Raw genomic sequence first — 17,921 nt, 5'->3', positions numbered from 1 at the left:
CAAATCATGTAAAGTCTTTGCCTTAGATGGTGTGAAGTCTTTAACTTGGACTATGAAATGCCTTTGACTTAGACGGTGTAAAGTCTTTGCCACAAATCATGTAAAGTCTTTGCCTTAGACGGTGTAAAGTCTTTAACTTGGATTATGAAATGCCTTTGACTCAGATGGTGTAAAGTTTTTGCCATAAATCATCTAAAGTCTTTGCCTCAAACGGTGTAAAGTCTTTGGCTTAGACTATGGGATGCCTTTGAATCAGATGATGTAAAATCTTTGCCACAAATCATGTAAAGTCTTTGCCTCAAGAAATTGATGTCTTACTCCATAACTTTGAGGGAACACGGTGTAAAGTATTTGTCACAAATCATCTAAAGTATTTGTCTAAGACAGTGTAAAAAACTTTGGCTCTAACAATGCGGCACCTTCGGGTCAAACGGTGTAAAGTTTGTGCCAAGAATAATGTAAAATTATAGGCTCAAACAATGCAGCACCTTTGACTCCAATAGAATAAAAGTTCATTGCATATGAAGTAATATTTTCACTTGCAAAAAAAAAAAAGTACAACGTATCTTGATGAACTCAAAAGTGTATGCAAAAAGGAGCATCAAAATTACTAATGTCAATAATAAAAATAAATAAAAGGAGAGAGTTTATTTATAGATAAATAGTGATGCTGAGGAAGTCCTTCTCTCTAAGTAACTATAATTATTTTTTGGATTAGGACTCTAGTGGAATGATACAAATTTATTCTCTCCATTAAAAAAATGGTCTAAACAAAAAAAGTATCTCGTATCTTGATGAACTCAAGAGTGTATGCAAAAAGGAGCATCAAAATTATCAATGTCAATGATAAAAATAAATAAAAGGAGAGAGAGTCTATTTATAGACAAATAGTGATGGTGAGGAAGTCCTTCTCCCAAAGTAACTATAATTACTTTTTGGGTTAGGACTCTAGTGGAATGGTACAAATTTATTCTTTCCGCTAAAAAAAGGGTCTAAAAATGGCTTAAAAAAACGTACCTCGTATCTTGATTAACTCAAGAGTGTATGCAAAAAGGAGCATCAAAATTGTCAATGTCAATGATAAAAAATAAATAAAAGGAGAGAATCTATTTATAGACAAATAGTGATGGTGAGAAAATCCTTCTTCCAAAGTAACTATAATTACTTTTTGGGTTAGGACTCTCGTGGAATGGTACAAATTTATTCTCTTCCAAAAAAAAAAGGACCTGCAGCCCAAAAAAAAAACTTCGGCCGAGACCAAAAAAAACAAACTTTGGCCCAGACAAAAAAAAAAGAGAGGAGAAGAAATTACCTTATATTGTGCTCCCTCGTTGTGGCTTGCAACACTGCAATTAATGCAAAATATGAAGAGCATATTTGTATTTATAGAGATCCCTATGGTTGTTGTGGAAATATTTGTTTCCATGTGAAACACTTAAAATAATTATACTACTAAAAAGACTTGAATTATTGGACTACTAATTATAGTCATTGACCGACATTAATTATCCCTCTATGTGGATTATGATTTCAAGCTTAAAAAATATAATAATTATTATTATTATAACTTCGATCATCATGCTGATATAAGGTCCTTCAATTTTTGGTCTTTATCCAATTATGGCGTGCGGGATTTACATGTATAATTTAATATTAATCTCAATTAAAATAATACTTCAAGCCCAGTCTTCAAAAAATAAATTATTTTGACATGACTTGAAGTATGGGGCATTTGTAAACATTAAAATTATATTGAATTTAAATACGTAAATTAATTTGGACTATATTAAATTCAAGAAAATAGTCCAAATGATGTGGCAATTCAAGTCAAATAAATGATCCACTAAAAGCACACCATGTGTCAAAGTTATGTGGCAATCCGAGTCAAATTAAATGAGCCACTAAAATCACATCACGTTTCAAAGTTATATGACAATCCAAGTCAAATTAAATGAGCCATTAGAATCATGTCATGTGCCAAAATTATGTGGCAATCCAAGTCAAATTAAATAAGCCACTAAAATCATGCCACGTGTTGAAGTTATGTGGCAATCTAAGTCAAATTAAATGAGCCACTAGAATAATGTCACGTGTATATATGACATATTCTGACCAATCAAATTAAAACTCTTCACCAAAGAAATCTGATTGATCAGTTCAAACCAATCAATCAAATCATACCCTCATACCACTCCCTACAACTATAAATAGGGGTCCTCGTTATTCTCGGGGGAGTTTTTCAAAAACAAGAAGCAAGAAGAGAGCTCGTGGATCAAAGGCCACAAATTTTCTACAAAGCTACAAAATTCAAGTTCAAGTTCAAGATCAAGAACGAAGAAAAATATCAAGAAGTTCAAGATCAAGTTACTTGTTCATATTTATTATTCGTCATAACCATACAAGTGTTCATGACGAATAATTCAAATCCAAATTTGAAAATGAAGATTCAAGATCAAGCTATTCAAGCCTTTGACTCTAAATCAAATTCAAGTTCAACATATTCCATATTATTTGAAGAATCGGTGGATTATTATAGAGATTGTAACACGCACTACATTTTAAAATCAAATATTACACTTTGTTACTCTGATTTTTCGGTCTTGATTATTTATTTTTTTCTCGGCTCGAAAATTTATTGTTTACATATACATCTATATTTAAAGTGATAAGCCTAAAAACAAGAATTAAATGTTGTCAAAAAATTTCATGGGGGGGCGACCCACACGGGGAGGGGTCCTGCTAGAGTAGCTAAGGAGCAAAATAAAACAGCTGATGATTATCACTCAATTATCTTATCTACTCTATAAATAGCCCTGCATTAGCCTCACTTCCTTGTATCTCAATTTCCCAACCATATTCAGTACTCCTCCAGTTTAACTAATTAACTAGTACATCGCGACCAAATTAAATGGCTATTGAGCAAAAGCAATATCATCATTCGCCATTTCTCTTTCTTTCTTTTTCTTGCATGTGTACAACACTCTTATGGACTCGGAGTTTATAGTGGTTGGAAAAATGCCCATGCAACATTCTATGGTGGTGCTGATGCTTCCGGTACAATGGGTGTGTATTTATATATATATATATATATATATATAATCGGCCGTCAGTGTTACTCTACATGCCAACTAGAAATAAAATAACTAATACCTCTTTATGAAATTTGATTTAGGCTCCCAATTTTATTGATCCGGCCCTGCTCTTAATTACTTCATGTACTCAAGAATTTCTTCTTGCAGGTGGAGCATGTGGATACGGCAACTTGTACAGCCAAGGTTATGGTACAAACACTGCAGCTTTGAGTACTGCACTCTTTAATAGTGGGTTAAGTTGTGGATCGTGCTATGAACTCAAGTGCAATGCCAATGCCGAACCACGATGGTGCCTATCTGGTACTATCACTGTCACAACAACCAACTTCTGCCCACCAAACTATGCCCCGGCTAATAACAATGGTGGCTGATGCAATCCCCCTCTTCGACACTTTGATTTGGCTTAGCCTGGTTTCTTGAAAATTTCTCTATATAGAGCTGGCATTGTCCCTGTCATCTATAGAAGGTATTATAACATTGTGTGTAGTGAGTAGTTAGAAATTTTACACCATATTCTTTTTCATATATATACACTTTAATGTGACAAAAAATAATTTTTGACTAATTTAGTGTTAATAGTGTGTCAAGTTCAGTCATCATACCATTAAATTACCCCTAAAACATAACCTTCATAATTTGATTGTATTTATTGAGTTATTTTCTAAGTTTTGAGACCGGTGGAACCGACACAAATTTTGTCTAAAGGAGATTTTGTAATGGTATGGCAGGGTGCCTTGCATGAAGAAAGGAGGAATGAGGTTCACCATTAATGGTCATTCCTACTTTAATCTGGTGTTGATAACAAACGTTGGGGGTGCAGGAGACGTCTGATCAGTGCCATCAAAGGATCAAAAACAGGGTGGCAAAACATGTAAAGAAATTGGGGTCAAAATTGGCAGAGTCACTCATACTTTAATGGGCAAAGCCTTTCTTTCAAAGTAATAGCTAGTGATGGACGGATAGTCACCACCTACAACGTTGCTCCACCCAATTGGCAATTCGGACAAACTTTTGAAGGAGGTCAATTCTAACACAAATTACTCCATATGTTCTTAAAACATGAATTAAATTGAGGAGGTCTTTCTTTTCGAACAATATGTATGAAGTTATGTCACAAAAAAAGAAAAAAAAACAAGATGGAAATCGATAGTGTCTACGCCCTGTTTATGTACTATCACAAATTTATAATTATGGGGTCTAAACGCACCTGGAAAGAATTACAACAAATGAAACAAGTTGTAACTTATGTAGAAGCATGCTTATGTCATCTGTATTAATTGATGTGAATATATTACCTATTTATTTAGCTTTGGTAGTCGAAAACTAGAGGCAATACTGAATTTGTTTCTGCGAGTTTTGGAATTATCCGATAACATTTACTCTCTTTTTCTTCTTTCTATTCGGAGACCGATACTCGTATTTGCACATTCCAAAGTACTTTTATTGGGTAGCACTTCCCATATTGGCTGCAAGTGACATTTCCTAGCAAAATACACTTCAAGACAGAAGGATAATTGTGCAGCAAAATTTGAGAAATTTACACATCCAAAACCACCAAGTATACATTGGGGATCAAACAAAGCGAGTACAAAGAACACCAATATACACCACCATCTCTACTTTTCTAGAACCAAATTAACTAATAATTTAGCAAAGAATGTTTTAATCTCAAAACAATTTTTCCTTTCTCAACACCAAGCTTTCCACCTGTGACAACCCAATGACCTGGAGGATCTTGAGGTCCTTTGCTCATCTCTGTCATGTCAACAAACTTTGCCAACTTATTGCCTATAAAATTCTGTCCTTGAATTAAGCTTTCATCACCATTGATATCAACCTGTTTCCTTAACATGTCATTTGGGGTGTGGTCCCACAATGATCTTCTAATAGTGCAGCCCGGTAACCTTGAATACAAGAGCCTCATATACAAGACATTTCTCGACCCAAAATTCCAAACCCCAAGCTGTGCTCCTGTAACTATGTAGACACCTGAAAGATCTCCTATGAAAATTTCAGGACTCTCAATTGGTGCACTACTCACATGTGAGAAGTTCTTCCATTTCACTGCTTCAAACCATCTACTATCTTGTTCTTCCGGACCCTGCCACTTTGAAGCCCCAATTGCTATATCACTTTCCCAGTATGGTTGGAGGATCCTAGGAAGAGAAACCAGATGCTCAAGATGTATGCATAGTCGATTCACCTTGGACCCTTCAAGATATAGCCGCATGCCGGTCACGGGCTTTCGTCCCACTGACACCTGTAGTGGAATAAAACCAAGAGCAGAGGTCAGGCCTTTGATGATTCACTATTACCTAAATCAAAAAAGATGGCTGAGATATATGAAAATGAGACTGTCGGCCACAGGATGATACACTTTATGGTCTAAATGTTTTATTTCATTTATCCTTCAGATTGCAAGTACGTTAGCATCAACCAGTAAAATTAAATTTAGAAACAAAGATATTAACATACTTGTTCATGGCTAACATAAAGCTTTTGCCCCATCATGCTAAACTGAAGAGATTGGCAAACAGGTTCCTTTCTATGTTGATTAGGAAGTTTGTCATGTACAGGGACCCATACTCTTGGGACCTGAAATTCCAGAAAATATCTAAGCTCCTCGATTTGAGGTTTGTCTGCAAGAATTCATGCAACTTGGATTACTTATCACCACCAAAAAGAGGAAGCTCAATGATTTAATATGTATGTCTTTGAAGGATAAAGTGTCTTACATTCAAGATAAAGACTTATAGCCCGTGCCAAATGATCCCTCCCTTTAACCCCTTCAAGGAGGACAATGATGGGAACGAACGACATCTCAATAACATCTGGAGAAGATCTAATAGTCTTCGCCCATTGAATATGGCTTTGTTCCAGATCATCCCCTCCCCTTCTTCTGAAAATGACTGTAACATCCTGCATGAGATACAATCAAGAGAAAGTTAAACCTCAAACTCCAGTCATATTCAGAAACATTAGTGTTATGAGACAACGTTTAATGAAAGCAATAATAACAAAAAGAAAGAACACAATTTAACGCAGGGAAGGGAGGGAAATCCATGGTCAGCCACCACCTCTTAACTCTTATTATTTCTCAATGAAAGACTATACAAATACACCAAGTCAGTCATGTTTATATAGGCTGCGAAAAAAAACCCTAATCCTAGACTGTTTAGCATGTGGTTCGAGCAATTTTCCAATTAATTTCGTACTACTTTTAGAAAATTTTGCGCAAGACTCATGTAGCGGCAGTCAGGCACACAAACATAACAGTTAGAAAAGTTAAGACTGCAGATGATTCATAACACGGTCAGACCAAACTTTTTCTCTGTAATCATTCAATAAAATTAACAAAAAACGTGGCAGTAGTAACTACAGCTCTACAAGCAAATTGACACTCAGACTTAATCCTCCAATGTTTTATGTTGGACTTTCTCTTGCACTCTCACTCTAACACACACACAACTCCCTTATTACCCCTTCTTCCTCTGTTGCTTCATACATCTAGCTGGGGCAGAGTATGAGATCATATGAGACTATTACCTAGTTTGTGCAGAAAAAGAAAGTCAAAAAAAGGAGGAGGTGCAGAAAAAGAAAAATCAAAAAGGAAATGAAAAAAAAGTCAAAAATGGACAAAAGGTAGGTAGGCATAGCACCCTTTTTTTGACCACTTTTTTTTTATGCCAGCAACCTTCTGTCTTTACACGTTTTGAAAATGCGTATACGCGTTTTCTTTCTCCTATAAATAGAGGGTCTCTTGCCCTCATTTAAATCATTCCGAAAAAGTAAGAGTAAAAATACAAAGAGAGATATACACCAAGATAAATATTGTAGTCTTGAGTGTCCTCTTTAGTAGTTGTTCCTTTTACAAGAGAGAAGTGTTAATTGTTGTTTTCTCCTTGTATTTGAGAGCAGTGTACTCCATATTTGAATAGTGAGATCCTTCTACCCCTGGTTTTTCCCTTCTATCTGTTAGAAGAATTACCACGTAAAATTCTCGTGTCCAATTTATTTTCATATTAATTGTTATATCAAACTTTAGTTGTGGTGCTTCTTCCGCAATTGATCTGAAACATCAATGGAGATGTGGACATGAAAACCAATTGATTATTCTCGCTTACATATATTCGAAAGTCCTTCTTATGTTATGTACAACACCCAAGAAAAATCGAAGTTGGATCCAAAATCCAAGGAATGCATTTTCTTAGGGTATGCTGATGGAGTCAAGGGGTATCACTTGTGGGATCCCACTGCCCGCAAGGTGGTAATCAGCAGGGATGTTGTATTTGTTGAAAACAAGATACAAGCAAAAGAAGATAGCACTTCAAAAGAAAAATCAGAGACTACTACAGTTGAAGTTGAAGAAATAAAAGAAGTTCTAGTTTCTTCTGAAGCAGCACCAGAGCACGAAGAATAAGAGCAAGCTGAGATCGAAACTCCACAAGTTCGAAGGTCAACTAGGGAGAGAAGAGAACCAGCTTGGCACTCAGATTATTCTATGGAGAGCAATGTTGCATACTGTCTATTAACAGAAGATGGAGAGCCTTCAACTTTTCACGAGGCTATGAAAGGCCAAGAATCATCTTTGTGGATGGCAGCAATGCAAGAAGAAATTGAAGCTCTTCATAAAAATAAAACATGGATCTTGTTCAATTACCACAAGGAAGGCCATTGGAAAATGGGTCTACAAGATCAAACGCAATGGTAATGATCAAGTGGAGAAGTATCGTGCAAGATTGGTGGCGAAAGGATTCGCTCAGAAAGAAGGTATAGACTTCAATGAGATATTTTCTCCGGTGGTTTGACTCACAACAATTCAAGTGGTCCTGGCGATGTGTGCTACATTTGACTTGTACTTGGAGAAGTTAGATGTCAAAACTGCATTTCTTCATGGAGAACATGAAGAAGAAATTTATATGCTCCAACCAGAAGATTTTGAAGAACAGGGAAAAGAGAACTTGGTTTGCAGGTTGAACAAATCTCTATATGGTCTCAAACAGGCGTCGAGATATTGGTATAAGAGAATTGATTCCTTCATTATAAGCCTTGGATACATCAGACATAGTTCAGATCCTTGTGTTTATTACAAGAGATTTGGTGATGACGATTTTGTTATTTTGCTGTTGTATGTTGATGGCATGTTGGTAGTAGGCCCCAACAAAGATCGTCTCATAAATTTGAAGGCACAGTTGGCTAGGGAGTTTGAAATGAAGGACTTGAGACCAGCAAACAAGATTCTAGGAATGCAAATTCACCGAGACAGAAATAATAGGAAGATTTGGCTTTCTCAAAAGAACTACTTGAAGAAAATCTTGAGATGCTTCAAGATGTAAGATTGTAAGTCAATTTCTACCCCACTTCCTATTAATTTCAAGTTATCCTCAAGTATGAGTCCTAGCAATGAAGCAGAGAGGATGGAGATGTCTCAAGTACTGTATGCATCAGCAATGGGAAGTTTAATGTTCGTCATGGTATGTACAAGACCTGACATTGCACAAGCAGTGGGAGTGGTTAGTCGATACATGGCTAATCCTGGTAGAGAGCATTGGAATACTGTTAAGAGGATCCTGAGATATATCAAGGGTACCTCAGATGTTACAATGTGTTATGGAGGATCAGACTTTACTGTTAAAGGTTATGTTGATTCAGATTATACAGGTGATCTTGATAAAAGCAAGTCCACCACAGTTATGTGTTTACTCTTGCTGGAGGAGCTGTAAGCTGGGTTTCAAAACTGCAATCTATTGTAGCTACATCTACGACAGAAACAGAATATGTAGCAGCTACACAAGCTAGCAAAGAGGCAATATGGATGCAGATGTTATTGGAGGAGCTCAGGCACAAACAAGAGAAGGTTGCTCTGTTTTGTGGCAGTCAAAGCGCTTTGCATCTTGCAAAGAATCCGGCATTTTATTCAAGGATAAAGCACATACGAGTTCAGTATCACTTTGTTCGTGAGAAGGTGGAAGAAGGCAATGTAGATACTCAGAAAACTCACACCAATGACAACCTGGCAGATATGTTTACAAAGCCGATCAACAGTAACAAGTTTATATGGTGTCGATCTTCTATTGGCCTATTAGAAACGTAACATTGCAGTAATTGGGTAGAAAGGATGGTGTGAAGACTTAATTGATTCTCAATTAAATCTTCAAGTGGTAGAATGCAGAAAAAGAAAGTCAAAAAAAGGAGGAAGTGCAGAAAAAGAAAAATCAAAAAGGAAATGAAAAGAAAGTCAAAAATGGACAAAAAGTAGGTAAGCATAGCACCCTTTTTTTGACCACTTTTTTTATGCCAGCAACCTTCTGTCTTTACACGTTTTGAAAATGCGTATACGCGTTTTCTTTCTCCTATAAATAGAGGGCCTCTTGTCCTCATTTAAATCATTCAAAAAAAGTAAGAGTAAAAATACAAAGAGAGATATACACCAAGATAAATATTGTAGTCTTGAGTGTCCTCTTTAGTAGTTGTTCCTTTTACAAGAGAGAAGTGTTAATTGTTGTTTTCTCCTTGTATTTGAGAGCAGTGTACTCCATATTTGAAGTGAGTTACGACAATATATCATGTTTTTGACATGTCTAGGAAGCATACAAATTTTTTTTACCAACTGCTATGCTTCATTATAAAAAGGCTGAACACATAGATAGGCCCTTTAACTTAGTTGGTTTTTCCTCTCACGCACCTTAACTATGCTGCCTTCTTATTGAACCCCTGAACCATACATAATTTGTACCTTTTAAACATTTATTGCTGACATTGCATAAAACGTTTTATCACGTTTGAAGAGCACGTGAAGAGGATTTAAGGGGCTGATGTGGAATCCATTTTGGAATGTAAGTGGCTGATGTGTAATCCATTAAACGTGTTATCATGTTTGAAGAGAACGTGAAAAGGAAGACCGTTACATCCCAAAATGGATTCCACATCAGCCCCTTTAAATATTTTTCACGCGCTCTTCAAACGTGATAAAACATTTTATGCAATGTCAACAATGAATATTTAAAAGGTACAAATTATATATGGTTCATGGGTTCAATAGGAAGACAGCATAGTTGAGGTGCCTGAGAGGAAAAACCAACCAAGTTCAAGGGTCTATCTATGTGTTCGGCCTTATAAAAAACAATGACAAAATTCATGTGAGTAACATACACCATATTACCTCTATCCCATATGACATGAATTTGTAGATTAAAAGTAGGTCAATTCGTCAAAAGCTTTCAGCGTTTTAAAACTTGTGGAGATTGTATAAATATTATTATTTGTTGAACTATGTCAAAACAAATTAGGAGGCCTCAAACTTGGAAGTTTGCGATACAATGAGATTGGTGAGAGTATCAAATAGTCTTTGCAGCACAATAAAACATTAAAAGAACCATGAGAAGGCAATTAAATTATTAAGAGGATAAAGGTTATTTTAGACTTAACATTTGTATTAAGTATTAATCCTCTAATATATAGGCTAGCATATTTCACCCTCAATAGTACAACATATTTGACACACTAAATTTTTTCCTCCGTTCGTCATCCGTACAGAAAAAAACAACAAAAACAAAAAAATGGAAAAGGGTAAGGCGACAAACCTCTTTTCCATTTCCAGGAATATATGGCGCACTAGTGGGTTGGGGATATATCCCCTGATTATTGAAAAGTGATGGATCACCAGCCTGCCAAATTAAACAAAAGGAAGAATCAGAACACAAACATTAGAGTATATCTGAAAGGGTGAAACAGACTATATAAAACAGTAATAAAAATAAAGGTTCTCAGAGATTGAAAACAAAGAAATTATATGGAACTAGCCTTAACCTTGTATTTCAATAAACCTGAACTTGTAAGGCTTTCTGTGCTGGAGAACCTCTGATTTCCGATGTCTTGAACGTAATTTTTTATTTCCACTGTGGACAGAGGTGATGATATGTGCTGTTTGACGTAAATTACATCTTTTCCACCAATAGTTACAGATGTAATTACATGTGTTCCAAAATTCTCAATGAAGCTGTAAGACACAGAAGTAACCCTGCTTTAGATGGTAATAGAAGCTCTTGTAAAGGTATCTTACACCTTAACTAGACACTTGTAACAAAAAACAATGAAGATGAATTCCAACCCTGCCAGTGCTGGTGGATCCCATGATGTTGGGACAGCTCTTTTAACGTTTTCCCGTAAAACAAGAGGGGAAGTCATGAGTTGAAGATTAGAAAACGGTATGAAAAATCCATCCATACAGAGTGTCTTTGTACTGGCAGTATCTATTTGCTTTGAACCAGTATAACTGAATGCGACATTGAAGCTACCAAGAGGAGCATGGCCTGGTAGATTAGCCTTTTTATTAAAATATTCCACCATCTGCGATCAACAACAATCAAACAAATTAGATGGGAAAAGTTCAGAGAAATTGGATTATAAGATACTATAATATCTCTGAATTGGATTATAAGATACTATAATATCAACAAGAAGTGATATCACCCTCAACTAAGTTCCAATTTGAATATTTGAAGGTGCAAGTAAAGGTAAATGGAATATAGAAATGGGGCTGTGAAAATTTTAGTTCACGAATTATTTCCAAGAAATATGACTGTGATACAGAGAAGAAAGGAAAACCATTCTCGATATAGAATTCACATGAAGAGAGCCAATGATATTGATGGAAAAGAAGAGCAAATTATGAATGTGTATGTGTTCTGTTTTTGGAAGACAACTACTTCCTTACGAATATACTTTCTTCTTAAAAATTGCATTTTGTTCCATAATCTCGAGAATACAACATACAAATATACCATCATAGCATTTCCTCCTTCACCGGAAAATGAGCAGATTAAGGTAATTTTCATATATTTCGCCCATAGTAACCTTTATATCCATAACGAACATGTGGTAGAGAGATGGGATGTAATCATCTAGTCCATAACAAACTGTTTCTTTCGGTACTGGACCACTATATTAGCCTTTTCAGTATACCATCTAACTAAACAATTAGTCTGATACAGAAATCTCTGAAGATAACGTCATCGAAAGCTTTAAATATCACCTTTGCATATCCACCCTTCCTCCTCCTGTCTGATATGTGACAATGTATATTGGTGATTATATTGATTTCTTTAAAGACTTATGCTAATTTTATTTTTCTACTTTTGCAACTTTTCCACCCAAATCCAAGCCTGGGAAAATGTTGGTTTGAGGTTAGCTTCACGGGATTCACTTAGGTCACCTTTACCATCAACTGATCAATATCTAATTTGAGTCTATATGTATACAAAGCAGAAATCTGCAGGTTATGAATGTTTGACCTCTATGAGGATACAATGCAGATCATTCCTCGACATGGAAAAAAATATAAAATTACAATCTTCATACCACTTCTTCAAAACTGAAAGATGATCTTAATTTCAGGATTCTAAAACTAAAATGTGTGACATTATTGTGCTGACATTATACCAGTGAATTGCTGGTTTAACTACATGTGAGGATAAGAATACCTACACATCCTTATAAACCAGTTCACCACAATTACATATGCTTGTGAAACACAAATTTTGACCTCTAATCTTATGGCACCACACGAAAAAATCTGATTATACGTATCTTTTTTCAGTTCATCTCTACCACAGGCTTAAACAAGAGGCTACTTTCTCCTCAAATGTTTATTACATACAACAAAGACAGCCACATGCAGAACATGAATACCAAAATTGCTCATAAATAACGTTAACTGGCAATTGGCCTAAACAACAGCTTTTTTTGCCTGAAGCATAAAATTTATATCCTGGATAAAACAGAAATCAACTTCAACCAAATAATCATTCAACGTTGCAACTTGAGCATAGCATGAAGTATCTGTTTAAAACAATTAAAAGGATGCACCCTATCATAATGTTCAATGTTTCCAATTTCAAACATGAGACTGCAATCTTGGAGCACTTATTTTTAACCGAGTTAATTTCTTAGACGCCACTCAACTAACAATTTTTATTTTAGAAGTCACACAACTAATTTGTAATTATCTCAGAAAGTCACTCAACTTTTTTTTGTACCAGAAAAACACTCAACTATTGTCATTTCACCTACGATTCAAGCAATATTTTCCATAGATATTGCTGACGCGGAAATTTTTTTAACATAATTTTTTTTAAAAGAATAAAAAGCCACTTATTTTAATAAACTATTAAATTGACCCACTTTTTATTTTAAAAAATTGGCTTAAGAATATCTCCACATCAGAAAAATCGCTTGAATTGGTTGAGTGAGTTTTGTAGGTCAAATGACTATAGTTGAGTGACTTTGTGGATGAAATGACTATAGTTGAGTGATTGTTTTGTTACAAAACAAAGTTGGTTGAATTTCTATTAGTTGAGTGAGTTTTGTATTACCAAATAAAGTTAAGTGAATAAAAGCAAGAAAAATACTTTATTCATAATCTAGTAATCTTTGAATGCTCTCTACAATTTTCCACAATGAAAATAGCTAACATCACTTTAACTCAAAACAGAAAAACCTATTTGTCTATGAATTTGACTATAAACTGTAACTAGACATGAATTTAAAATACCAAATCCTAAATAAATTTGGTTTCTTACTATGTTGAATTATTATTTTTTCCACCATAAAGGGTGTTCATTTCAAATTTTGATTCGTCATCCAGAGGATTGACAAACAAATGATTTGTGTTAATTGAAACTCAAAATAGAGCAGTCAATAAATACAGATGAAACATGGTATGGTACATACCTCATTATAAGAGCAAACACTAGTGACATCCCGACCACCAGGCTCTTGAAAGTTGGTTATATCTTTTGAGACGTTTGGCAGAAGAATATCATCATATAACCAAAGATCCCTTTTATGTTCTTCATTAATCTCTACAACCCTAGACCCACCCACTCCTTTACAATACAGCAACCTCGTATCATAATTCACATCAAAACCCCTACCAAGTGCCTGCACTGCACTTATTACTGTATGAAAAACTGCTGCTTTTTCCTCCATCACATCCCCCTCCTAACAAAATTTATTTAACCCCAACAAGCAAAGTTAACTTCAATCCGACACAAAACTCTAAAACCCCAATTATTCAAACAAGGCAAAAAAATAAATATCACTTTCAATATGAAACAACCACCCACAAAGCTGTAATCTTAAGCAACTCTAAGGATTATGCATATTCTGAGGTTGAATAAAGAAATTACCAAGAAACCATTTACCCCAAAAAAATAGTGAAAAAGTCCAGCTTTACTGCATACTCCCTCCCCTATCTTGATCTAGAATCTTCCATGGAGATTTTCTATATATAAACATAAATTTTTGTGTGTGTATATATACTCTTAACAAGTCATTAAGTTTCTTTACTGTACTTTATTGTCTGTCTCTCAGTATCTAATTCTAACATTTATGTCTAAAATAGGCATTGACTGTTCAGAGTTTTTGTTACTCTGGCGGAAATGGTTTGCCTACTTTACATCTGATCCGTTGATTAGTTTCTTTGTATAAATGTTGAAGTGATCGGACGACTCAAAAATAGAAAGAGGAAGTACACGTGACTGGGACTTTGACTTATCATGTTCAAAAGTCCTTTCGGTTGTCTTTACTCATCAAGGAAGATTTACCCATCTTTAATTGTCTTTTTATCCCTATATTCAATTTTCACTTTTCTCTTTTTCAAAATTCAAACTTTTAGATTAAAAAGGAAATTACAATCAATTGACCGTCGGTTTAAAACAAATTTTACAATAATGTATTTTATAAAAAGTCCTATCTGGGAGTAAACAGGACAAATTTTCCTGTTTGACTTAATACAATACAGAATCAAATTTTATTTCGAAAAGTAGTAAAGCACTTGTTAGAGTTGACCAAAAATGAACCAAACAGATTTCCTGTTTTAAAAAGTGAGCATTTGCATTTAATTTTGTTTTATGATATATAATTAGTGTTGACCAAACAATGACAAAAGCAATACGCTGGAGATTGAGTTTTAGGATTTTGTAAACATTTACCAAGAGTTGATCCTTGGACCTTTGCTCCCACTTGACAATTATTAGAAGTATACTTCCTCTCTCTCATATTAAATTGACATGTTTTATTTTATAGAGTGATTAAAAAATCATTATTAGATTAATTAATTTTACTATTTTATCCTTTATTCATATAAATGCACATAAAAATAAATTAAAACCGCTACTACATTGATAATTCATTAATCTGAGAATATATTGCTTATTTAGTGTAATTATGGTGAAATTCAATTTGTCATTTGACTACCTGATTATGGAGTTTGATTATGATAAAATAAAATATTCCTTGATAAATCTTTCTTTCTAGTATGTATAATCGATATTATTTTTAATCAAATAACTTTAATTTTGATTTCCTTAGATTCTTACTTGTACCTATTATGGTAAATTTTGCTTAAATAACTTAATTGTTATCTTACTTAATTCCCTACATCTGATGTAGTAAGATTAATATGATGTGATTAATTTTCCTTATAGTAAAGGTAATCAATATATGTTATTGTGTAGAACAACTCTACAACAACAACAACGACACAGTGAAATTTCACAACGTGGGGTCTGAGAAGGGTAAAGTGTATGCAGACCTGACTCCTACCAAGGTAGGACGGCTGTTTCCGAAAGACCCTCGACTCAGTAAAATCAAAAAAAAAAGTCAGATAAGAATAAGAAGTTCAAAGCGATATGAAAAAGCAAGTAACGAAAGCAACCCAGATAAGATAGAGCAATCAAAGTATAGAAAGTAATGAAAGTAATAAATAATAATAGACATCAGACCACAGGGAATTGTAGTGCGCTAATACGCCTACTAATAAGGAAGAATAACGAGACTATGAACTAGCCTTCTACCCTAATGTGGGTCCTCACACCCTCCTATCTAAGGTCATGTCCTCAGTAAGTTGTAATTGTGGCATGTCCTGTCTAATCACCTCTCTCCAATATTTCGTCGGTCTATCCCTACCTCTTCTGAAACCATCCATGGCTAACCTCTCATACCTCCGCACTGGGGCTTCTGTGTCTCTCTTTTTCATATGCCCAAACAATCTCAGTCGCATTTTCCGCTTTTTGTCTTCCACCGAGGCCACTCCAACCTTATCCCGAATAGCCTCATTTCTAATTTTGTCACTCTTGGTATGCCCACACATCCATCTCAACATTATCATTTCAGCAACTTGTAGAACAACTCTAAGTTTGAATATATTTTTTTCCAGATTTTTACTTGTTACTATTATGATAAGTTTTACTAATTATTTCAATTTCTACCTTAACTGAGTCTCTTCATATGATTTAAGGAAAGAACTTTCCATGATTCTCTCTTAATTGATTCTATTCCCTCTCACAGTGCCTTCTATCATTTCCTATATAAGAAAACTTTTTATCATTATTGATGTGTTTTTTCTGGACACCACTGGAACATCTTGACTGAGGGATCTCTTTCATTTCAAAATCTCTTTTCTTTCTTTTACTACCTCCTTGACACGAGCACTGCTCGGAATCAGTGGCGGACCCAGGATTTTAAATAAGGTGGTTCAAAATCTAAATAAGTAGACACACGAGCTAGTCGAAGGGGGTTCGACATCTATTTTATATACATAAAAAATTATTTTAACCATATATAAATTGTATAATTTTTCGTCGAAGGGGGTTATGAACCCCCTCAGCACAAGGTAGGTCCGCCCCTGCTCGGAACCCTCAAGGTTCTTGTGATCTTGACGTGTCAAGGATCGATCTTGGTTTTGGCTTGGTTATTTCTATTGATTGAATTTGTGGTTCCAAGCTTTTGTTGTTTTCTTATCATTATCTACTTAACCGGTTAGTACTACTTACCATAATAATTTTAAAGTTATTAATTTATTCATTGTTCTGATGCCATAATAATTTGTATGTAAACACTACTCCATATAATAATAAAATAATTGGAGGACTGTCTAAGGAAGAGAAAAAATCTACGTGCTACTTGTATTTATTTTACTTTATCATAATCTATGTGTGTGTGCTAGATAAGTACATTTATAGTAGTATTATTTGAGCATAACTATTAAAATCATGCTATTTTATCATGCTCGAAATTAAGCTTAAACAATAACTTGAGTGCTCATAAGTATTTGCATGACCATTCATCAAACATACATCTTAAAGCATGACTTTAACCATAGTAGTTTAAATATTCTTTGTAAAATGTGAATCTGACTACAATGGTTTAATTATTCTTTAATGAACCCTCCTAACTTTTACATGTTCACATCTTCTTGTTAAAATCTTGTTAGATTTACGGTTTAAGTGTCATGTGCATAAGCTTTTACTAAAAATGCTCTCCAATACATTAAAATCATGTCTAATAGTGTGATGTTACATATTTGTCAATCTAGAAATTATGCCTATAAGATTTAAATAAATGATTATCATGTTTTTTATGTAAAAATCATGCCTATAGTTTTAATAAATATTTGAGCATGACCTTTATTTATAAATCATGCCTATAAGATTTTAATAAATATTTATCATGCTATTTTATTTATATCCATGCCTATAGCTTTAAATGAATTTCAGCATATTATATTTTCTAAAAAAACATGTCTATCGGATTTAAATAAATGCTTATCATATTTTATGTCTTTTAAGAAATGCTCAGCATGCCACATAAATAGAAATCATGTAAGTGTCACGTAATATGTCCAGTACGTTATAAAGTTCAGCATGTCCCCTCATCCCTTAAAAATACTATTTGGAGTATAGAAATCATGTATGTAGGTTTTATATAATAATTTCAACTTATTAATAATTTAGATATCATGTTCATAGGATTCAATTTAATATTTTT

At 34.4% G+C, this 17,921-nt stretch overlaps 1 protein-coding gene and 1 pseudogene across 1 annotated transcript; one reads left to right on the top strand and one right to left on the bottom strand.

The window, feature by feature from the left end:
- Positions 1 to 2,908: 2,908 nt before the first annotated feature.
- LOC129881600 (expansin-A4-like) lies at positions 2,909 to 4,398 on the top strand (annotated as a pseudogene).
- Positions 4,399 to 4,606: 208 nt separating this feature from the next.
- Positions 4,607 to 14,471, bottom strand: LOC129882486 (MACPF domain-containing protein CAD1-like). Its single transcript, XM_055956784.1, has 7 exons — positions 13,824 to 14,471; positions 11,203 to 11,441; positions 10,902 to 11,091; positions 10,676 to 10,759; positions 5,828 to 6,011; positions 5,568 to 5,731; positions 4,607 to 5,352 (listed from the first exon to the last, which is right to left on the bottom strand). Exons 1-7 carry the CDS (start codon positions 14,079 to 14,081, stop codon positions 4,732 to 4,734), a joined length of 1,740 nt encoding a protein of 579 aa, XP_055812759.1. The 5' UTR covers positions 14,082 to 14,471; the 3' UTR covers positions 4,607 to 4,731.
- Positions 14,472 to 17,921: the final 3,450 nt, after the last annotated feature.

This window comes from Solanum dulcamara, chromosome 3, assembly GCF_947179165.1.
Source record: "Solanum dulcamara chromosome 3, daSolDulc1.2, whole genome shotgun sequence".
Taxonomy (NCBI): Eukaryota; Viridiplantae; Streptophyta; class Magnoliopsida; order Solanales; family Solanaceae; genus Solanum; species Solanum dulcamara.
This window is presented reverse-complemented; position numbering and strand designations above follow the sequence as displayed.